This window comes from Sorex araneus, chromosome 2 (genome assembly GCF_027595985.1).
Source record: "Sorex araneus isolate mSorAra2 chromosome 2, mSorAra2.pri, whole genome shotgun sequence".
In the NCBI taxonomy this organism is placed as follows: Eukaryota; Metazoa; Chordata; class Mammalia; order Eulipotyphla; family Soricidae; genus Sorex; species Sorex araneus.
Genome location: NC_073303.1, coordinates 56,882,498 through 56,906,634, shown reverse-complemented (window position 1 = coordinate 56,906,634; position 24,137 = coordinate 56,882,498). Strand labels below are relative to the sequence as shown.

The window sequence follows — 24,137 nt, the reverse complement described above, 5'->3', positions numbered from 1 at the left end:
AAAAATTCTGAGGAAATTTATGGTGAACAAAATAGTTATAACAAAGTATATTATTCAGATAGGATAAACCTAATTCTTAATGTATAAAGGAAATAATGGACTAGAGCAATAGCAGAGCAGGTAGGGCATTTTGCCTTGCACGCTGGCCGACCCGGGTTCAACTCCTCTGTCCCTCTCAAAGAGCCCGGCAAGCTATCGAGTGTCCCACCCACACAGCAGAGCCTGTCAAGTTCCCCATGGCATATTCAATATGCCAAAACCAAAACCAGTAACAAGACTCAAAATGGAGACGTTACTGGTGCCCGCTCGAGCAAACCGATGAACAACGGGACGACAGTGCTACAGTGCTACAAAGGAAATAACCAAGATTTCAAAATCATCACTAATGGTACACTCAATCAAAAATTAACTCAGAAAGGTATTTTCTTCTGTCTAGTATTGTATGAACATAACAACTGGTTTAGAGGAAGCTTAATTGTAGTTACAGAAAAATAGTTTGCCTTGCTCCTACTTAAAATTCTAGTATTTCAGTATTCTGACCCGTTAGAAAGCGTAAATAGCTAACCTTTGGAAGCAGGCGGAGTGAAAAACCTATTCTGGCTGTGGAAGGCCCCCCGTCCTCCTCGATTGCCCGAGAAGCCACCCCGAGAAGAAATCTTCTGCGACACTTTGAGCGGCCGCTTGGGTGGGGGGATTCCGTCTTGCGGGACCACTTCTTTACTTTCCGCTGCAACAAAGTCATCCACGTGCATGGAGGGGGGTCTGCTCGTGTTCTGCTTCCGCTGCCGGAAGATGTCGTGGGGCCGCACGCCCTGCCCAAAGCCTCCTCGGCCCCTTCCTCTCGGTGGTGGCACCACGTGAGCGCGTTTGGCAGGCTCGATATATTCTGATTTTCCGCTAGTAAAGAAACAAAGACTCCATTAGCTGTTTCCTCCTCCGTTTGTGCATGTGTGTATTCGCTGCAAACGTTAAGTTCAGCTTTGCAATACTGAAAACTACTTTTGACTTTTTATCATATCGAGCCTGCAGTTATTACTTTACAAAGATGAGGCAGAGGTAAGGACAGCATGCGTTGTTTCATTCATTGATGAGTGACAATCATGTGTCTATACTGAAATACCCACAGGAGCCAGGGATCCAACAGATGATTTACCTTGATGTTATAAAGGTCTCGTGCTTGTGCTTCCCCAGTTTGAACCCTTTAGTTGTCTTGGTTCTTCCTGGAGATGATGGTTCTGACAAAAAGGAACGCTCTAATTCGGAGTGCAAATCAAAGTCGCTGCAGCATTTTTCAGAAAGCTCAATTAAGTCAACTTTTACCTGCAGTCATAAACACAAAACAAAATGAAAAACCATACCTACAACATACCACAGGGTCACAGCCCTCCTCAGATAAAAACGATCCAGAGCCCTCTTCTGCCTGACATGCAGTTCAAGATTTCCCTCTATAAATTAAGAATATAGTATCGCCAGAACAGTCCCCAAATGACTCTGAGAGGAACGTGCTAGTGTGCGAGTCTTGCACAGTCCACTATGTGTCCCAAGGCTTCTGGGCCACAGCTCTCTCTCTGAATTGAACGTGGTCCCGAGGAACTAAGTTTACTTTCAAGAAACCTAAAATTAGATACACCTAGTATAGGATAACATGGGGTTAGTCCTTTCAGCCTTGCCACAGGGAACTTAGTTTACCTTACAGCAATGGCCTTTCTGTATAGACACAGGAAGACAGTTAATACTATGCTTTGTAACTTGGGAGTTGATTGACTCCAATAATATTTACTCCGGGGCATCTGCTTTCTCCATTCAGTTGCCCTTAGTTCCTAACACCCCAAAAGCAGGGTCCCGACAAGGGATGGAATGGACCCAGGGCAAGCTGTGCATCGAAATGGGCCAGGCCAAAGCGCCACAATACTCAACTATAAGTTGAGAGCATGGTCATAGACAAATGCTGTCACAATCCAAAAGTTACGACGAGACTGGGACCCTGTTGGGGTTAGGAAGACTAACCTGACCTGAGGACTGTGGTCTGGAATAGATAGTGAATGTCCTCAGAAAGAACCAAACTTTAAGTCTAATATGTCTCTTACTGTGCTCATACAGAATGACATTGCTAGAAATATTAGAAGTACTATTTAAGTGGATTACTAGCTGAGGAAAGAAGAAAGCAACACACCTGGATGGGATCCTGCCCTTGAGCGGATCTCCTAGTAATCCAGAGTAATCTCCATAGATGAAATTTTGTTAATATCCTGGAGGAGTGGTCTTATCCCTCTTTGTTGATTTGTTAATGTTCGACCCACCTTTGTGTCACCACCCTATGTGATTGCTATATAAACTAAGACTGTAGAAGACACAGAGAGGGGGACACAGAAGAGGGGGGGAAACACAGAAGTAGAAGAAGAAACAGAAGAGAGAGAAGACACAGAAGCAGAGCACAAAGAGAAAGAGAATCAGAGAGTCTCGGTAGAAACCAGAGGAGAAACTACAGAGACAGAGATAGAGAGACAGACAGACGGACAGACAGAAGAGAGCACAGAAGCACACAGAGAAGCAGAACAGAAAGAGGAGCCATCCTGATCTGGTCCATAAACACTGAACGTGAGTATGAGAGAGAGAGGAGGGAGGGAGAGAGAGAGAGAGAAAGAGAGAGAGCCGCCCGGAGAGCCTAAACACACACACACACACACACCTTTGAATTTTTTACAACATAGGTTTCATTTAAATTTATCAAGTCTAAAAGGCCTTGCACGCAGCCGACCTGGGTTCGATTCCCAGCATCCCATATGGTCCCCTGAGCACCGCCAGGAGTAATTCCTGAGTGCAGAGCCAGGAGTAACCCCTGTGCATCGTCGGGTGTGACCCAAAAACCAAAAAAAATAATAATAATGAAAAATGAACTTTTTTCATTTTAAATAAAAGGCCTCCAATTTTTTCTAAACCATGTATGAGAATCACCACGCAACTGTGGCTCAACATAAAAGTTATGAAACTCAACTTAGAACTGTGATGGCAACATGGTGGCTACTAATTAGCTGCATAAAACTTAAATTAATTAAAAGTTAAAAATATCTATCTAGTAACTCAGTCACACAACACTTCAGCGCTCAACACTCATTTGATGCCAATGGCTACTAAATAGGGTAGATACAGTTTCGTCATGGAATACAGTTTTACTGGGCAATACAGTTTTAAAAGAGTCAAAGGACAAAGTTTTCGATTTGGAGGCCACACCCAGCAGTGCTCAAGGGTTGCCCCTGGTGGTGTCTGAGGGAACACATGCATTGCCCAGGAATGAATCAATTGACTGGCCACACACAAGTGCCTGACTCCATACTATCTCTCCAGTCTCCAATATACAATTAAAATATGTATATATGAGTGTGTGTATGTATATATATATATATATATATACATATATATATAAACATTTTAAAAATATTGTATGTATAAAAGAAATTCTTTCTGCCTGTTTTGCTGTGGGGCCCCACCCGGGCATGCTCAGGACTCCCTCCTGGTTCTGCACTCGGGGGTCACACGGGTTGGGCTTGGGGGAGCATATGGGGCGCTGAGGACCAAAGGCAGGCGGCTCCGTGCCGGCCCACTGCTTGACCCCTGAGCTGACACCACCCCACCATTCATTGTTTTAAAACCCCCAAACAGCAATGAATTTTGGATTCTGCGGATATTTTTCTTTATTATATACCCTGTAATTACAAGAAAACAGAATATGAGGGAACTTAAGAAAAACGTAATTTCTCCCCCAAAGAGCCTCATTCTCCAATATAAAATAATTGCTAACTTGACAGCTATAAACCAAGTAGCATAAAAACTGAGCGTCTGCACAGACCGAGAGCTAGCACAGGGGTTACGGCGCGCAAGCCAACCTCGTGTGTGGCCAACCCCCGTGTAAATCCCAGGCACCACCCACATATGGTCTCCTGGGCACAGAAACAAGAACTGCTCTTGGACACTGCTGGCTCTGGCCCCTAAGTCCCTCCCGCCCTCCCCCAAATAGCTGAGAGTCCTAGAAACCAGTATGTGGGTGAGTGATCCCCAAAAAAACCCCACAGCACTGTGGGCGGGAAAAAGAGCTCAAAGGGCTAGAACACATGCTCCGTGTTTGGGAGATACAGTTCACCCCTGTCTGGCCTGGTCCCCGAGCACTGCTAGGTGTGGCCCCTAAAGAAAACAAATGGAAGAAAGTAACTCAGTACTGCTCCCTAATGGACTTTTAACAGTCATATAGTATTTTAGTACTAACGGTGCCAAATAAATTTTTAAAATAGTAACTTTTTTCCTACTACTTAGTAAGAAAATTGTTCATACCAAATCCAGATCTGTATCAATCTCTTCAGCCTGAAATGGAGTGAACCACATCGATTTCAACTGATCGTCCATGACATCAGCTAGTACATATGCAGTCCTAGAAAGCAAAATTATTTAAAAAGCAGAGTTGAAAATATTTAGATTCTCTAAGTAAACTCTGTGTAAAGTTCAACTAAAATTAAATGATGCAAATCCTTGGCCCCAGATTTTAAGAAATAAGGATGTCAAAGAAGTAGGGCATCGGGTGGGCGGGGAGGGAAGAGGCAGAGGCGGGTAGTAGCACATAGGCCCTGAGCAAGCTGGCAGGTGCTGTGTGGTTCAGAAGTGAAGTAACTATGGACACCAAAGCTGTCAGAATTGGGGCTGGGTTCAATCCCTGGCATCCCATATGGTCCCCAAGCCCCACCAGGAGTAATGCAAACAGGAGTAACCCCTGAGCATCAGCAGGTGTCTCTGCCACACCCCCTAAGAAAGAAGAAAAAAGACTGCTTCCTGGGCTAAAGAGGCAAACCAATGGGCTGAGCACATGTGCAGCATGTGGGAAGCCCTGATTTGATCAGTGACACTATATGGTCCCCTGAGCAGTAACCCAAGAGTAGCCTCTGAGTGCAGTGCTAGACGTGACCCTGATGAGAACAAAAACAGAAAACCCACACTGCTTCAGTTAGCTATTCAAGAATTAGGTATTGGGGCCGGAGCAATAGTAGAGCTGGGAGGGCATTTGCCTTGCACGCAGCCGACCCAGGTTCTATCTCTGGCATCCCATATGGTCCCCTAAGTACCACCAGGAGAGATTCCTGAGCACAGAGCCAGGAGTAACCCCTGAGCATGACCCAAAAAGAAAAAGAAAAAAAAAAAAGATTAGGTACCCTGGGGCTAGAGAGATGGTACAGCAGATAAAGTGCTTGCCTTGCACGTGCCCAACCTGGGTTAATGCCCAGCATCACATATGGTTCCCCGAGCACTGCCAGGAGTAATTCCTGAGTGCAAAAATACTCTTAAACACATGTATTGTGGATACAAGCCTATTATAACTCTGACCTTTCATTAACAGAAAACAGAGCCCTGGTTTTATTTTCAAGAAGTCAAGTTTATTATACTTACAAATGTGCTTATAAACTGGCCTGTATTTAATTCTCCTAACACTAGAGAATAACTCCACCACAGCTAAGAGAATTATTCAAATCAAAATGTTTATATACTCAGGCTCAGAAAATCAGTAAATTATAGCTCCCATCTAGCCAGCCTGTTTTTATAACCTATAAACTAGGAATGGTTTGTAGCTTTTAAAGTTAAAAACAAAACAAAAGCCTCAAGTAAACAAATTTTAAAAGAACATGCTTTCAACAAAGTTCTATATGGTGTGAAAAAACAACTACTACTGCCTAGCATCTTACTAAAAATTTTGTGGCTTTTTGTTTTTTTTCTGGGCCACACTTGACTGCCCAGGGAACTATACGCGGTACCAGGTATTGAACCTGGGTCAACCAACTGCAAGGGAAATGCCCAGACTGCTGTCGTACTGCTCCAACCCCTGAAAACTTCGTTGATTCTCTCTAGATCTCAGCCAAGACACAAACTATTCGCCCAGACAAGAAGTATTGCTTGTTTTACCTATTATTGAACAGATTTTGGAGAGATTCCGGAGCTGAGAGTACTGGCTCTACATCCTGGTCACCGAGAGGTAAAGGGTCACCGGAAGACTCTAGCATCTGCTTCAGCCCAACGACATTGTCCAACAAAGAGTCCAGGTTGTCATCCTCTTTCGAATGTTCCTAGATACAAACAAAAGCAGAATAAATAGCTGCGGGCAAAAATGGAACATTCATGCCCATAATCTACTGACCCGTTAGTAGAAAAGGCTCTACATTTCATTACTAAGAAATAAGGAGTACCGTCAATCTATACACATCCAACATAATCAAATCAAACTGGCACTACAAAGATTTGCCATTTTACTTCTAGATAATGATAGCAGGGGCACCCGCACCCAAACAACAAACAACTCAGACAGCATTGTCTTCATTTACTCCTGTAGAGATTTGTTTCAGAGCGGAGAACTTCACTCCAAATTATGGATTCAAATAATTATTGGAAATGGTTATAAATGTCCAACTGTGTTGTCGGTATTTTGAAAGGTCACTATGAAAACTTATACTGTACTAGTCAATTTGGGAAGAAATGTGTCTTGGGAGTGAGGTGCTTTTTGGTTTTTGTTTTGTCTTTTTTACCAAAACAAGCTTCTCTAGTTCAAGGAACAAATTTTCTGGACTTTCTTCTTTGCTTTGTAGCAGCTGTTTTAACTCTGCAGCATTAATACTCATCGTCCGTGATGGATGAGCTCCCTCTACTTCCATGAGACCACTATCATCTCCACAACATCCCTGTAAATGTCATACACAAGTTAAATTTGACAGCAGAGAAATTTGCAAAGATGCTTCCAAACTTATTCAGATATTTAAGTCATTTGCTGCAACCTTCCCCTTAATTTACTGGTTTGATACCGCTACAAGTGACCAATTTTAAGAAGGATTTAGTCAGCTCAAAGCTGAAATAAGGTAAGACTCACAGAGTTAAACACATGCATACAAATGACACAACCAAGATTTGGTGGCAACAAGATTTCTCAACAAAAATATTCAATGGCAAATACACTGGCATTTGCAGGACTCATGACGTACTGACATTCAATAAAATGCCTGCTATAAATAGTAAGAACTGATGAACTCAAATTTATCTTTCTGGAGAAGCAGCATTTTGGCAACGGGGTGCTATAAAAAGTATGCCAAGATACGGTTTTTAAATTGGGTATAATTTATTATATAACTCATGGAGCAAAACAAATCTTGGTTCATGACAATAAATCCATCCCTACTGTAACATATGAAAGAAAACTCCTCATAGTTTTGAATCTTCAGAACACAGACCTATTTGAAATAGGGCTCAAAATGAATACTGTATCTGACATTACACCTACTGATATAGGACCCAAAATCATCTACGATGAAGACTGATCATCAGCTATTACTTCTGGGTGCTGGGGACTGAAGCAGAGCCTCCGACATAGGAAACATGAACTGTCCCACTGACACCTGCGCCCCAGATTTGGCATTTTAAGTAGGTGTTACGATGAACACTGAGGGCCAGGAATGCAGCTCAAAGGTCTGCAGCATGTCTGGCATTCACTGGGTCCCGAGTTTGCTCTCTGGTAGCACATGGCCTTCCAAGGACCACTGGACATTGTCACAATGGTCCTTAGCACTGATGGGGAGATGTACCGCCCTGAGCCCCACTGCCACACACAAGAAAAAAAATTAAAATCTGCTTGGAATTTCTAACAACGCATTTTATTTCTTTGTTTTGGGGCCACGCAAGGTGATGCTCAGGGCTTCCTCCTGGCTCTGCACTCAGGAATCACTCCTAGCGAGCATGGGGGATGCCAGGTACCAAACCTGCGTTGCCTGCATGAAAGGCAAGTCCCCTGACCACTGTACTATTACTTCAGCCCCCAAAACAAAGTCTAAATGAAAATTATTCTTCAAAGATTTGCCCTTCTCAGGTTGGTGTTGGAGAACTATATGGCTGAAACTCAATCACAAATATCTGTGTAATTTTCCATTAAAAATTTTTGAAAAGGGAAAAAAGAGTTCCCCCCTCAAACTGACATTTTAGAAAACAGCAGACTGAGGAAGTCACTAGCATTGTGCAAAGGAAGAGAACATACAGCTTTAATGAGAAACTTAACAAACTAGTACGTCCCATAAGGCCTTAGTTGGCTTTCCTCACAGATATGGCGAGGCTGACAGAGGTGTAATCTATCTTTATTCAAAAAAGTTCAAGTGAGCAAAAAAACAATCCTCAGAGTACACTGCCACACAATCACCAGAGTACACTGCCACAGGGCGAAGAGGCCCCCGAGAGGAAGCATTCCCGGTCAGCCTGTCTCGGGAACTCGCCCAGCTCTCAACCCCAGACATGTACTCTCTCCGCTCCCTCCACGCTGGAGAAGCTCCCATGTTCCCTGGAGCCTGTGACTCTCCTTCCTCCCTGCTCCCTCATTTCCCAAAATAAAATTTGGAGGGGATGGGGCAGAGGGGCCAAGGGCCTGGTTGGGCACCCTGGCCATGCTCAGGATGCCATTCTGCAGTGCCAGAGACCAAACTGGGGCTGGCCACATGTGGGGCAAGGGTCTTATCTCTGGCACGACTCTGCTCCCAAACTCTTTTACTTGAAAGAAAGACTGTTCCCAGTGTGCAGAGCCAACGTACACACTGGGTCAGGGAGCCAGCTTGAAGGCTGGCATGCATGCTTTCCATGCTGCAGGCCTGGGTTCAACCTCTGGTACTGGGGGATTCCCCAAGCAGAGCTGGGAGCAGCCCCAACCACTGTCAGGTAGGGAAGCAGAGCACTGCCACGGTAGTCCCCAGATCAAAAGAAAGCATGCATACATTAATAGACCAATACTAATCTGTCACTGTCCCTATCATCCCGTTGCTCATTGATTTGTTCGAGTGGGCACCAGTAACGTCTCCATTGTGAGACTTGTTGTTACTGTTTTTGGCATATCAAATACACCACGGGGAGCTTGCCAGGTTCTACTATGCAGGCAGAATACTCTCAGTAGCTTGCCGGGCTCTCCAAGAGGGGCGGAGGAATCGAACCCGGGTCGGCCAGCGTGCAAGACAAACGCCTTACCCGTTGTGCTATACCAATACTAATATGTAGAAATAAACACATTAACCAGGTTACAAACTGTTAAAGACTTCTAGTTTTTTCCTCATTCCTAGCTATTATTTAGCTTACTGAGACGGGAGACTATTAGCTGAATCGGAAAGCATTTACAGAGCTCGCTATTCTCTGTTTTGGGGGTGATACTGAGCTCCAGTGCAGGGGGTGACACCGGGACTCCTGCACACAGCAGGTGCTCCAGCCCACTGAGCTGGTACTCTGGTTTAGTAGTTTAGTTTTGTTTTCTTTTAGTTTTTAGGGCCACACCTGGTGATACTCAGGTTACTCCCAGCTGTGCAGGAATTACTCCTGGTGGTTCTTGGAGTACCAGGGATCAAACCCAGGTAGCCATGTGCAAGGAAAGTGCCCTACCTGTTGTACCACAGCTCCAATTCCAAAGGGGAGAACTTAGGTCTAGATAAAACCTGTGCGAAGCTGTTTTTAAGAGCTTTAGTAATAATGGCCAAAATCTGGCAACAACCAAGATGGTCCTTCACTAACCTAATGGATAAATAAAACATAGTACAGTCGGGTATTACTATTTGGCAAAAACAATCAGCTATCAAGCCAAAAATAGATATGGAAGAATTTCTATGTATGACCTGGTTCCAATTATATAATATCCATAAAAAGCATAATTATGGGAACAATAAAATACCAGTATTTGCCTTTATGCCAGAGTTTAGGAAAAAAAACACAGAGGTGAACACAAAAGATTTAAAATGTATAGAATACTATACTGGTGAATATATCACTGTACACTTGCCAAAATCCATAGAATAATCAATAAAAAGTGAGAGGCCTATGGACTTTGGTGCAGACTATGATAACAGAGACCCAGACCATGCACAGCGATGTAACAGAAACAACACATATACCATTCAGGTGCAGTATGATGGTAGGAGGTGCCGGGAGAAGACGTACAATGATAAAATCTTGCACAAGGGGACTGGCGAAAGCCAAGTACACAAGAACTTCCTACATTCAATTTGGCTGTGGCCCTAAAACCGCTCTAAGAATTAAAGTCTACTAAAAACACTGCTGAGAAGATAAAAGTAAAAACTGGTAGAAATGCTGCAAAAGGCTCTTATGTCTATTCTAGCTTCCATTCCCGTAAGCAACATTTGGAGCAGGAGGCCCGGGGAGGGTGTGCAGGCGCTCTCCTCTCTCTCTACTCAAGAGGTCACCGCAGGCGGCGGCAGGACCTGACGCTAACAAAGAAGAGATCAATAAACTTCTTGGGGCGGAGGTACAGTTTGGGCAACCCGGCTCTGCGCCCAAGGCACGCCTGGGGACTGTATGTGGTGCCGGGACCCCCCTGGGTGAGCAGCGTGCACGGCGAGTGCTCCACCCACTGGGCCGCTGCTCAGGCCAAATAAACCCTGCTCTTAAAACACCAAGCGAAGGGGAGAGAGAGAGCACAGTGGGCAGGGCACTGGCCTTCCCATGGCCGAGGGAGTCTGCTCCTGACACCGCTTGTGGTTCCCTCTGCCCCACCGAAGCGCTCACTGAACACAGAGCTAAGAGTAACCCCAAGCACTGCTGGTGTGGCCGAAAACCAAACCAAAAACTAAATCTATGTAATAAACAAAACACATGTATTTACAGTAGCATTGACGAGACAGAAAAAAACTATTCTAAGTTCCAAAAACCACTATAGCATGATTTTTTTAAATCCAAGTGTTTCCTTAACTTTTAACAAAAGTTCATAAACTTAAGAAACACTAACACTTACCATTGTGTCAGAGTTAAGAATCTGCCGCATAAATTCCAAAAATGATGAAGCAAGTTCACCTGTGTCTTTACTAAATGTGCTGATGACTCGTTTCAGTAAACTATGCAAAGCATTACTATTTTTCCTTAAAGAACTGCAAATAAAGATTAATAGAGAATATCTCAAAATTTGAACAAACAAAACTACTATGAGATAGGTACAATCCCAGTAAAACAAAGTAAAACTTTGGTGTACCTGCATACAGAAACCAGAAAACCACCTAAAATTCACTTTACCCTTTAAAAGCTGTGTCAAGTACACCTGCACATACATATACAATGCAAACAAAGTTGTTTATAGAGTTGACAGCTTTTGTTTTGTTTTTGGGCCTCGCCCTGTGATGAGAGTGTATGTGGGAGGAGGGGCAGGGTTGCTCCTGGCTCTGCACTCAGGAATCATTCCTGGCGGTTCCCAGGGGGCCACATAGGGCCGGGAGCAAGCCCAGGCTGATGGCATGCCAGGCCAACGCCCTACCTGCTATACTATCACTCTGGCCACCAAGCTGACCCCTGTGGAAGCTGGAGACTTCCTGTGGAGCCGGACGTCAAAGAGGTCTTAGCATACAAGGCAGGTGCTTAGCACCAAGTCACATCCCCAGCCGTAACCTTCAAATCCTCAAAGGGAAAAACGCTGGGTGCTGGAACAGTGCACGCCCTTATCAAGGGGCCCTGAGAAAGGTTAGAAGCTCGTCTGCTCTTGCAACTGGGCCACATGTGGGGGTGCTCAGTGCTGATCCAGGCTCTACACTCACACGTCACCCCGGACAGGGCTCCAGGGACCCTATGTGGTACCGGGGGTGAACTCAGGACAGCCACATACAAGGCATCCACCTTACCTGCTGCTGCTGGACTAGTACTCAGACCCTGAGACAATTTTTATGGAAAGAGTCTGATGATAAAAACTTGGCTTTTCTGGGGCCGGAGTGATAGTGAAGTGGGTAGGGTGCTTGCCTTGCACACGGCTGTCCTGGGTTTGATCCCCGGCATCCTATATGGTGCCCCTACCCAAGTACCCCCAGGAGTGACATCTGAGTGCAGACTAGGAGTAGTCTCTGAACACCGCAGCATGTGGCCCTTAAAAAAAAAAAAAAGATTAAAAAAACTGTGTGTGTGTGTGTGTGTGTGTGTGTGTGTGTGTGTGTGTGTGTGTGTGTGTGTGTGTGTAAAACCTTTGGTTTCTCTGGGCTACGGGCAACTCTGCAAAACCACAGTAGCCTCAATCACAGCTACTAACTGGTATCTTGAAAGAGCAGTCAGAGAAAATACGGAAATGCTAAATTCCAGTAAAGCTTCGTTTACAGAAGCTGGAGAGAGAGCTTGACGGTCTAGAGCACACACTTTCCACTCACAAGACCTGGGTCTGATTCCCAGTACTGCAGGCTTCCCAGGCGGAAGTCGCCTCAAGTGCTGGGAGAAGGCACTTGGGGTAGAGGAGGGACCACTATGACAGTGGTAGCTGGAAGTACTCACCCTGGGTAAGAACTGCCTGCTGAAAGGAGGTAAAGGAACAAAATGCTAATCTCTCAGTACCTGTATTGTACACCATAATGGCCGAAAGGAGAGAGAAAGGAGTGCCGGCCATAGAGTCAGGCTGGCGGGCTGGGGGTTGCAGGCGGGGGAGTAACGGGCAGGAAACTGGGGTTGTCGGAACATTGTATGACTGAAACCCAAACATGAAGAGTACTGTAACTGTATCTCACAGTAATTCAATAATAATGATAGTACTAAGAAAAATATTTACACCAGGAGTTCAAACCAACAGATTCCTGAACATATAAAAAATAACCATTCTTCCACACAAAAGGAAAAATAACAAATCAGAAACAAACTTTTGAGTTAGAAAATCACCACTAGGAGACTATAGTGATAATTGCTACATTCCAAGATTCACTACTGGACATTTAAATTAGTGGATTAAAATTTTTGCTCTGGGACCACCTGGTAGTATTGGGGTCTCTTCTGGCTCTGTGACGGGGGTAGAGAAAAGCCTGGGGGAACAAACTGTTTAAGCAAAAATAGAATATCTTCAGTCTCAAGGTAGTCAAAAAAATTCAGTGATTGAAAGTGAAAAATTAGGGGCTGGAAAGATACTACAGAGGGTAGGTGTTTGCCCTGCATACAGATGACCTGAATTCGATGTCCGGCATCCCATATGGTCCCATCCTCACAGCCAGGAGTGACTCTAAACACAGAACCAGGAGTAACCCCTGAACACTGCTGGGTGTGGTCCAAAAAAAAAAAAAAAAAAGCCCTATGGAGTTTGCAAGCATAATCCTGGCAGATAGTACCGCAATCAAATGATCAAGGCTAATATCAATAGAATACCACTGATTTCTGAGGTTTATCATTCCCGTCTATGACAGTCTATAACCAGAGGGATTAAGAAACTTTTTTGGCTTTCTTATATATATAATGTATAGGTCAAGCTCCAAAGCAGTGAATTTAGACTTTTTTTTTTTTTTATTCCTGCAGGACACCGCTGCTTTATGGACTGTAAATTTTAAAAAAATCACTGTGCTAAAGGATAAAAATATCCAAGCAGTAGGGAAAAAGACATTTGGGAAATAAAACATCAAGTCTTTGTTGATTAGGGTTAGGAGAAAGTAGAGGACCTGGATATGTAGCAGGTACTGGAAAGAGAGCGTACAAGACAGCAAACAGGGTTATCAGGATACGAAGATGAAGAAGGTGGGCACCACGTCAAACACAGCATCAAGAACACAAATGCAACACATTTGTGGTATTGAGGAACAAATATGTATTTAATTGTGCCTTTTATCTCATAAGCATGAAATGTATGTAATAACCAGATACATTCCTAATAAAGAGATGAGGGTCAGACAGAGAAAAAAACAGAAATTACACTTGAAAATTTAATTTTCTTAGATATTCGTCACAGAAAAATAAAATCAACACTTTTGGTTTTACGGTCACCAAATATGACCTCTGAAGGACAACAAAACAAGTTCTCTTAAAGCATGAATTAACATCTCTGAAACGGTAACATTTCTTTCTTAAATAATTTAAAATTCTGGACTAGAGAAACAGCACAGGGTTAAGGCACTTGCCCTGCATGCAGCTGACCCCAGTTTGGTCGCTAGCACCGCATGCAATTTCCTGAGCACCAGGAGTGAAACAAATCTTTTCCATAAAAAGAAGTTACAGCTTCAGTCTTCTCTAGGAACTCTAGAATAATCTGAGGGCAAACAGTCATATTTCAACGTATATTCATGATATAAGGCATTACCTTTTTAAATGAAATAATCCATAATCATGCTCTGCAAGAAACATCATCGTCCTGACACATGTGAGCAAACAGTTGTAGCTGCTCTCCGAGTTGGCCAGCGTGGCCAGCAGGCAGTCACAGATGGCGGCCATGAGCTCCTTGTTGGGGAGGGAGTTGGAGAGCTGCTCCAGCTCAGAAACGGAACCTTCGGAGGAGTTGGGCAAAATAAGAGCAATGTCCTGCGAGGAAACAGAGTAGAGAAAAAAATTTCCAAGTGACTATAACCATCACTTGAAAGATTTTTATTTCACAATTAGTGATTATTTCATTAATTATCATCATCATCCCATCACAAATAGATTCAAAGATGCTACGAATAAAGAACCCAGGGCTGCGGTGAGAGCTCCAAAGCTGAGCCTGCGTTCAGTCCCCAGGCCCGCCTGCACACCCTGGGCTCTACAAGGTGTGAAGGTGCTAGAAAGAACCAGCCTCCTCCCCCTAAGGCCCCCAATTAGTGGGTCTTGGGTGTTGGGGGGGTTGCCCTTTATAAAAGCTAATATAGAGATCACAACAATAGAAATAAGGAGAAATATTTTACTTGGCAGTAATTTTACATTTTAAATAACTCTTCAAACGTTAAAAAAATTAAGTCTCGTAGAATTTTTTACGCCCACACGGCAAAGCCTGGCAGGCTACCCGTTACAAAAATCAGTAACAAGTCTCACGATGGAGATGTTACTGGTGCCCACTCGAGCAAATCGATGAACGGGATGACAGTGATACAGTGCAGTGCAGTTTTTTTTTTTGCTTTTTGGGTCACACCCAGTGTTGCACAGGGGTTACTCCTGGCTCTGCGCTCAGGAATTACTCCTGGCAGTCTCAGGGGACCATATGGGATGCTGGGATTCGAACCCGGGTCGGCCACGTGCAAGGCAAACGCCCTCCATGCTGTGCTATCGCTCCAGCCCCCCAGTGCAGGTTTTTTTTTTTTTTTGGTTTTTGGGTCACACCTGGCTCTGCACAGGGGTTACTCCTGGCTCTGCACTCAGGAATTACTCCTGGCGGTGCTCAGGGGACCATATGGGATGCTGGGATTTGAACCCGGGTCGGCCGAGTGCAAAGCAAACGCCCTATGCTATGCTATCACTCCAGCCCCTGCAGTGCAGTTTTTTTACTACGAGAAAATGTGAGAAGTGTGAGGGCAGAGAAAGACAGTGTTCAAGAGGAAACCTAGGCTTCTCAATATATAATTTGTATCTACAAATGATTTAGTGAAGTATGTACTTTTCTCAGATATTTTAAATCATTATATTACCCACTCATTTGAAGATGCTTACATCTAAAACATTTGGAGAAAAGAAATTAGTAAAAATATTCCTCTGGAACTTAAAACATCACAAAAAAAGGATGGGTGGGTAGAGCAAATAAACATTAAAGCAGTATGACCAAATAGTCCCTTTAGTTTTTTAATACTTTTCAAGTTTTTCAATGCTAAATAATTAAAAATTCTTAGTACTCTTTTCATAGAAAAGAAACTATTACATAGAAGTTTCACAAGAAAATTATTAGGCGGGTGTCATTATCATTAATTATACTGACGGACTGCAAAACAAATTCAACTCAGCTGAAAACTGTAAAACACAGCTTGATTCAGTCGGGAAATCCAACAGGATGAGGCCAAGAATGTTTATGACCTCAGGGTAACTAGGCTGCTCTGATACTTTTCCTCACTCTCATAAAACCCAATGTGGTTTAAAGAGCAAATAGAAATCAAACGCTAGCCACTGCTCTCTCTGTCCCTCCCAGGAAAAGGTCTAGCAAGAAAGGCCCTGAGAAGCATACACACAAATCTGCTAAACAATGATAGATACCTGGTCACAGAGCGACTGCAAGATGGAGGTGATGTACTCTACACACTGCTGGCGAATGACGCTGTCCCCAGGAGAGCGCACCAACATTAACAGATCCTGGAATATCTCTCCGTATCTCTCATCACCTTTAATAGTCCCATTAATTAGATGCAAAGTAGCTAATTTGCAAGCCTTGTGTGAAGTCAGAGCATCGAGAAGAGCAAGCAACCTGGTGGTCTGGCTGGTATACTGTTTGTCTTTATCTTCTGAAGTGCTAAAATAAAAACCAATCAATTTAGCAATCAAAATTCCTGATTTTAAGGCATTTAAACAACAGCTGCTTTTTAATAAATCAACTTATACAAACATCTATTTTTTTTTTTTGCTTTTGGGTCACACCCAGCGATGCTCAGGGGTCACTCCTGGCTCTACACTCAGGAATTACCCCTGGCCGTGCTCATGGCCTATGGGATGCTGGGAATCAAACCCGGGTCGGCCGCGTGCAAGGCAAATGCCCTACCCGCTGTGCTATCACTCCAGCCCCCAAACAAACAAATCTTATATAAGCATTTCATTCCTTGGATATGACAACTTTTCCTGCATTTCATGTTTACTACACGTTTTGATGATTTGGGGTTTATAATGATGTGCTTAGTCAGAGTACTTTGTTTGGTGAAAACTACTCTCTCCTGTCAAGTATCATACACATGAAATAACAGTTTTCTAATTTAAAATAACCCATAAAGAAACCAGGAATGGGTCTTCCCAAGCTGGGGAGCAGGCAAGGGTCCTGTGCTTGACCGAAGGCACTACCTGGCTTCCTGGCACCTCTCCATGTTGTTCTGGAGGACCCCCACAGTGCTGAAGGCATACTGTAAGGATAACATTGGGTTTGTCCTTTTAGCGTTGCTGCAGAGAACTTAGTTTACCTTAAAGCAATGGCCTTTCTGTATGGACACAGGAAGACAGTTAATATGCTTTGTAACTTGGGAGCTGATTGACTCCAATAATATTTACTCCCGGGCATCTGCTTTCTCAACTTAAGCCTCAGTTGCCCTTAGTTCTTAGCACCCCAAAAGCAGTGTCCCGACGAGGGACGGAATGGACCCAGGTGTGAACTACCCTGGCATCGAAATGGGCCAGGCCAAAGTGACACAATACTCAATTACAAGTTGAGAGCATGGTCATAGACAAATGCTGTCATGATCCAAAAGGACTAGGACCCTGATGGGGGAAGACTAGGCCTAAGGACTGTGGTCTGGAATATATAGTGAATGTCCTCAGGAAGAACCAAACTTTAAGTCTAATATATCTCTCACTGTGCTCATACAGAATGGCATTGCTAGAAATATTAGAAGTAAATTTACTGTAACTATTTAAGTGAATTACTAGCTAAGGAAAGAAGAAAGAGACACACCCCATGAAGGGATCCTGCCCTTGAGCGGATCTCCTAGTAATCTGGAGTAATCTCCTCAGATGAGATTTTGTTAATCTCCTGGAGGAGTGGTCTTTCCCCTCTTTGTTGATTTGTTAATGTTCAACCCACCTTTGTGTTATGCCCTATGTGACTGCTATATTAACTAAGACTGTAACAGAAGACATGAAAGGAAAAAAGGCACAGAAGAGGACAGTAGACATAGAAGCAGAGCAGAAGCGGGAAGAAGACACAGAAGCAGAGACAGAGAGAGGTCGGAAGAGATCAGAGGAGAGACTAAAGAGACAGAGACAGAGAGACGGACAGAAGAGAGCACAGCAGCACACAGAAGCAGAGCACAAGGAGGAGCCATCCCAATCTGGTCCATACACAGGAAATCGAGAGCACTGAACACTAGGAGGGAGGGAGGGAGGGAGGGAGGGAGGGAGGGAGGGGGAGAGAGAGAGAGAGAGAGAGACAGAGAGAGAGAGAGAGAGAGAGAGCCGCCCTGAGAGCCCATGAACAACACACACACATCACATCACCCCCTTCCACGTACACACGCATTCGTATTTTATAACAGCATCCAGACCAGAAAAAGCAAAACAAAGAATCACATACTTGTGTCTGCATTAAGTATATATAAAAGAAGTCTGAGCATTCTCAACTTTGGTTCCAAATCTGAGGTGAAAAAGTCTTTCTGGGGCAAGGACAACTTGAGGGAACATTGCGATACAAGTGGAAATACCTCTGCAAGTCTTCTACAATCAAGTCCAACACAGTTCTCATGATCAGCAGCGCAGTGGGTGAGGCCAGGTCGCAGAGCTGAACACAGATACGCCGCAGCATGTGCTGAATGGGCTGGCAGGTGGTGCCAGAGAAAGAGCGGACGATTTCTTGGAGCGCCTTGGCTTGAACGTGAAGGTGCATGCTCCACAGCTTCCGGGTGTTGAGTGCCACTGATATATCATGTGGCTCAATCACCTGTTAAGAAAGTATAATGTGTGTGTACGTAGATTTTTTTTTTAAATACTTATTTATAGTCACAAAATGTACTCAGGAAGAACTGTTATGAAGAGAACATCTTTACCACATTCATAAAACATTTAATTTTCTATAGTACAACTAAATATTTGCTTGTATTCAATGCAGATAGATCTTATTGTTCCCGGTTTAGCGGTAAGCAGAGCAGTCCATTGGTGAAGCAACCTAGTAACTGGCAAATTCTACTGCATGATAAAAAAGAAAAAATAATTTAAAAATAACAAAGGTACAATGATACATAAAAATTCACATTAACAAAAATCAATTTAAAATGTTAACTCCATATTTCCTTAATGAGCAACTTGTTTCCATTTATCTCACCCTCATCCAGTTATCTTGTCTTTTTTAGAGGATGAGGATGAGAGCATATTGTGTTTCCTGGTTTTTGTTTTAATCACTGGCTTTTAAGACACGTTTACAGCAGCCATTTATAAGATGCATGTTACATGGAAGTGATACCTGAGTTGTTTGCATGGGCAATGGTAGAGGCAGCAGCTCTGAAAGGAGTATGAGTCCCGAAAAAAATCCTTCCGGAACCTTCAAGATTGAAGAAAGAACTTCTTTTAACATTAAAGACCAAGTATTATTGGCCAGAGTCTCCTCTGAGATGGTGAGTTTTTCATTGACTCCCTGTGTGAAAGTCAGTAAAATGTCAATGATATCATTCTGAATTTTCTGCTCGTCACTATCCAAACGACCTGAGAGGGGGATAGAGCACAGGAGCATGTGTAAAGTCACAAGTGCTGAAGGGACGCGCATGTCCTTAAACTCAAAGGATCCACCTCGCAAGAGTTCCGTTAACATGGTTTTGAGAAGCGTGAGCGTGCAGCGGGCCATGGAGATGGTGGTAACTCTGTGAAGGGTTGTCCCCATGTTGACATGGAGCCTCCAAGGCTGAGTCAGAATTGTGTTCAATTTTTGCAGAACCCGAATGAAGGTGTCCATTCCTTCAGCTGAAAAGAGCTGAATAACAGCAAGATTCCATTTCAGATCTTTCTGTTGACCTTTCCATAGGATAAAGTGGGAAAAATGAATTACAATGAAGGGTTCTGAATATTTCACTTAATAGAATACAAGAGCTTTAAAGTACTGTAGCTACATTACCTTCAACTGGCGGTGGTGGGCACGCCACATTACAAAGAACACGCAAAGCAGTGGTGAGGCCAACTCCCTCCGGGGTCATCAAGTTGTCAATATTCTTTAGAAATAAAGAACAGAAAGCTCATTACCTTGCTACCAATCAGTTCAAGCGATGATCCCAAAGACGACTCACTTAAAAAATACGAATTTCAACCTGCCTGTGAGAAATCCCAGGATTCTTTTTCTATGGATGTAATACTTATGAGCAAATAAAATGACTCAATGGAAAAAATATTAATTTCAGAAGGCTTGGAGAAAAGTACAGTGGGAAAGGCACTTACCTTGCACGCGGCTGGCCCGGGTTCAACCCCTGGCACATCATATGGTTCTCCAAGCCCTGCCAGGAGTGATTCGGGAGTGCAGAGCCAAGAAGAAGCTCTGAGCACTGCTGGGTGTGGCCACAAAGTCCCTCCAACCACTCCCCCTCGAAAAAGAATTTCAACTAGAGGCCCTGTGAGGACTACTTCTTTACTTAATTTTTGTACATTGCAAGTACTGACTAAAACTAACATAAAGTGCATGAGATTGTCTGTTAAAAATTTGAACTGTACCTTTCTCTATACTCGTTCCACACATCCTCTGCACCATGGATGTATAACCTTACTCGAAACTAAAGTACCAAAAGAAAAGCATAAGTACTCCCTGCATACACAGGTACCACTGGCCTGTGCATGCAGTCAGCTGGAGCATGCTCAGAGGAGAAAGGAAAGAGCTGCCTGCTCTTAGGACAAGCCAGTATTAAGTTGCCTGGGAACAGTTAACATTTGAGTTGCCTCTTTTTTTTTTTTTTAAAGCTTCCACAGAACTGACTGCTCTATGCAGGTTTGGGGTACTTGTGCAGAGTTCCCAACTGCAGTGCTCGGGGCTCCCTTCCGGCTCTGGGCTGAGGAGCCACTGGTGGTGGTGTCAGGCTCCACGTGCAGCTGCCAGGGGCCTGTGCACTCCCTCTCCTGCCCTTCAACGCAGTTAAAAAAAGAAAAACAGAAAGAAAAAGAAATTCAACTTCTAAGATTTAGTGGGAAAACTGAAAAAAAAAAACTAACCTTGTTTGCCACCTTAGAGGCCCTTTGCCTGTAATCTCCTTCTCATGTCCTTTCATTAAGTCACAAACTGCCTAGAGCAGCAAAGGACAAAAGTGAAATTGCAGCCTTTTTTGTTTTGTTTTTTGTGTTTCTATTTTTGGTTTTTGGGCTATACCCAGCAAAGCTCAGGGCTTACTCCTGGCTCTGAGCTTAGGTGTCACTCCTAGCAGTGCTCGGAAGACGACAGGGGGTGCCGGAATGGAAGCTGGTCGGTTGCATGCACGCAAGGCAAACACCCTATCTGCTGTACTATCACTCCAACCCTGAGCAACAGCTTTGAATAAAACTCACTTACAATAACTGTAATGATGGGGAAAATTTACATAAAAATAAATTCCTTATTGCAGTACCACATTTAAATTTCTAAAAGAAAAATATATTGTTGCTTAAATACTTTTACACAAACTGTCTGATACTTATTAGATTCTTTAATGGAAAGGAATATACCCAGACCCAACTACCCTGAATACAGGACAATCTAAATATATTAGGATATAATACTCTTGAAAAATGAAAAACTGAATAAAAACATCTAGATAACACCTAACGCACAGCAGAGCCTAGCAAGCTACCCGTAGCGTATTCGATATGCCAAAAACAGTAACACAAGTCTCATAATGGAGACATTACCGGTGCCCACTCGAACAAATCGATGAATAACGAGATGACAGTGCTACAGTGCTACCACCTGACACAGAAGTAAAACTACAGAAGATGATGGCACCATAAGGAGGCCAAACTACTGTTAGGAGGAATGGAGTGAAAGGGAACGGCAAGGAGAGACAAGTAACTGGGAACAAATCTGAAGCAGATCAGCCTAGGGCTTTCTGTTCTCTTTACACCTGAGGACTGGCTGGTGGTGAAAACCACTGGATTAGATAATACACATACACTAATAGTACACTTCAGTTCTAAGACCAAGGTGATTTATATACTCATCTGCTAAACTAAAGAGCAGGTAATTGACTCAAGGTGAGTCTGCTCCCCTTTCTCAAAACTACATATGCTTCTATGAGCTTCCTCAGCCCTTCCTATGTCAACATAGTAGATGAACTAAAAAGAAAAAATGAACTTAAAAAAAGCTTCATAAGCTTAAGAGGAAAATTTAAGTATGTTGGTCTTCACCGATTCCATATGAAGTCCAAAATACATTAACACAGAATTGCTTTAAAAGTGTTATGACAGGGCTGGAGCAATTGCACAGCAGGTAAGGTGTTTGCCTTGCATGTACAGACCCGGATTCGATTCCCAGCATCCCATATGGTCCCCCAAGCACCACCAGGAGTAATTCCTGAGTGCATGAGCCAGGAGTAACCTCTGTGCATTGCCGGGTGTGACGGAAAAAGCAATAAATAAATAAATAAATAAATAAAAGTGTTATGAGATAGAGATATGATTACCGTAACAAGATACAAGTATAATACAAAATTCAGTGTAATATACTTCAGATTCCAGAGTTGAAAATGTATATATGTAAATGAGAATAAGCATTTTTATATTATATTAAATAGTTTTAATTTCTTTATTTACATAAGTCAAAATCATATAACAACCACTAATTGGCCCTTACCAATTTATTTTCTGATCATTCCATTTGCCAGTTCTTAAAATTTTGCTGGAATAAGCAATATAAATCAAATTTGTTATGTTTCAAAGTAGTCAAGTTGGGATTGGGAGGGAAATTGGGGACATTGGTGGAGGGAAGGTCACAGCTGTGGTGTTGGAACACTAACTGACTGAAACAACTGTGTAAGGAAAAACTTTGTAATTCACGATATTTTGATAAAAATTTAAAATGGAAAAAATATAATCTACGAATGACTTGGGGCTGGAGCGATAGCACAGCGGTTGGGCGTTCGCCTTTCATGAGGCCGACCCGTGTTCGATTCCTCCGCCCCTCTCTGAGAGCCCGGCAAGCTACCGAGTATCGTGCCCGCACGGCAGAGCCTGGCAAGCTACCCATGCGTATTGGATATGCCAAAAACATTCACAATAAGTCTCTCAATGAGAGACGTTACTGGTGCCTGCTCGAACAAATCGATGAGCAACGGGATGACAGTGACAGTGACAGTGAATGACTTGAGTTGTATTATGAATTTTTCAACTTTTATAAATTATTTAAATTTCATTACTAAATATTATTTTAACAATGTTATGATTTTCACCTTTTATATTATTTTAACTTTATATTAGCCATCACAAATTAACAAAAACAGAATCCATAAAGCAATGATCTAAAATTGACTATCAATTTTCACACAAAAATCCTAAGGAAAATTCTTTTTTCATTGCAGTTTTACTGAAACAACTGTATTTACTACTAAAGTATGTAGTACCTTAATTATTAATTTCACCAAAATGGTGGGTTCCATTACTCTCTTTGGGAGATAAAATTAAACATTATCCAAATCTTGTAGCATGAAGTTCACATGGTTACATTCAGTACATAATCAACCACTACCCCCATCTACAAGCCATCTGACTCCACAAAGTAGTCAAGCATACTTAATGATTGCATGATCTCTGAAATTGACTTAATGGAGTTTTAAACAATTCTGCTGTTAAAAGCACCATTAGGTTTTACTTACCTGTTTAACATATTCAATAAGGTTTGGGATGCAGTTAATTTCAAATCGAAGGTTTCTCAGAGGTTCAAGCCACTTGCCAAGCTCTTAAAGAAAAAAAGTAATTTACATTATTTTAAAATAAATCTTGTAATACAGGTTTCTCAAAAGAAATCTTTTCTTTGAAAAAAACATTATCAAACCTATGTTGCTTTTTTTTGCTTTTTGGGTCACACCCAGCGATGCTCAGGGGTTACTCCTGGCTCTGAGCTCAGGAATTACTCCTGGTGGTGCTCAGGGGACCATATGGGATGCCAGGGATCAATCCCAGGCCGGGCACGTGCAAGGCAAAAGCCCTACCCACTGTGCTATCGTTCCGGCCCCCAAGTTGCTTTCAATAATATAAATTTCCTACCAAGATGAGCTCTTGCTTAAATCTTCAAACTTTAAAATAAAATGTAGAGCTAAAGAGAGTTCAGCAGATAAGTTAGCTGTCTGTCTTACATCAACCAACCTATTCGATCCCTTGCATTACATGTGGTGGATACCCTAGTTCTGGCAGGAATGACTCTCTGGCATAGAGCCATGAGTAAGCACTGAACGCAGCCAGGTGGAGCTCAACCCAACACAACCAAACGAATGGAAAGTAGAATGGAATGCACTTTCTCTACAGCGTGCCGCCCTGCTTCAGGGGATCACTCCTTGTAGTACTCAGACCCCTGGCAGTGCCAGAGATCAAACCTGGTCAGCTATGTGCAAGGCAAGTGCCTCACCCCTGCACTATCCCCACAGCCTCCCACTTCCCAGGCACTAGTGGTGGGACCACAGGTCCACATGTATCCCCAAGGGGCGGGAGAACCAGAGTGGACAGGCATTTGCCTTGGCCACGGCCAACCCAGGTTTGATCCCGGCACCCATCAGGCCCCCAGAGCCCACCCGGAGTGACGTCATCGTGCAGAGTCAGGAGCAAAGCCCGAGTACCGCCAGGAG

General features: G+C 43.2%; 1 protein-coding gene across 2 annotated transcripts in view; it reads right to left on the bottom strand.

Annotated features, from left to right (window-relative positions):
* Positions 1 to 24,137, bottom strand: part of VIRMA (vir like m6A methyltransferase associated) — a 60,487-nt gene that overhangs the window by 1,810 nt on the left and 34,540 nt on the right. For both annotated transcript variants that reach the window (XM_055126708.1, XM_055126710.1), the window contains exons 11-22: positions 23,172 to 23,254; positions 19,466 to 19,559; positions 18,821 to 19,365; positions 18,066 to 18,301; positions 15,925 to 16,177; positions 14,075 to 14,292; positions 10,790 to 10,922; positions 6,558 to 6,710; positions 5,941 to 6,101; positions 4,327 to 4,423; positions 1,154 to 1,320; positions 566 to 897 (exon numbers count right to left, since the gene is read on the bottom strand). In XM_055126708.1, the coding sequence (XP_054982683.1) occupies positions 566 to 897; positions 1,154 to 1,320; positions 4,327 to 4,423; positions 5,941 to 6,101; positions 6,558 to 6,710; positions 10,790 to 10,922; positions 14,075 to 14,292; positions 15,925 to 16,177; positions 18,066 to 18,301; positions 18,821 to 19,365; positions 19,466 to 19,559; positions 23,172 to 23,254 (2,472 nt within the window). The remainder of the gene's footprint in view (positions 1 to 565; positions 898 to 1,153; positions 1,321 to 4,326; positions 4,424 to 5,940; positions 6,102 to 6,557; positions 6,711 to 10,789; positions 10,923 to 14,074; positions 14,293 to 15,924; positions 16,178 to 18,065; positions 18,302 to 18,820; positions 19,366 to 19,465; positions 19,560 to 23,171; positions 23,255 to 24,137) is intronic.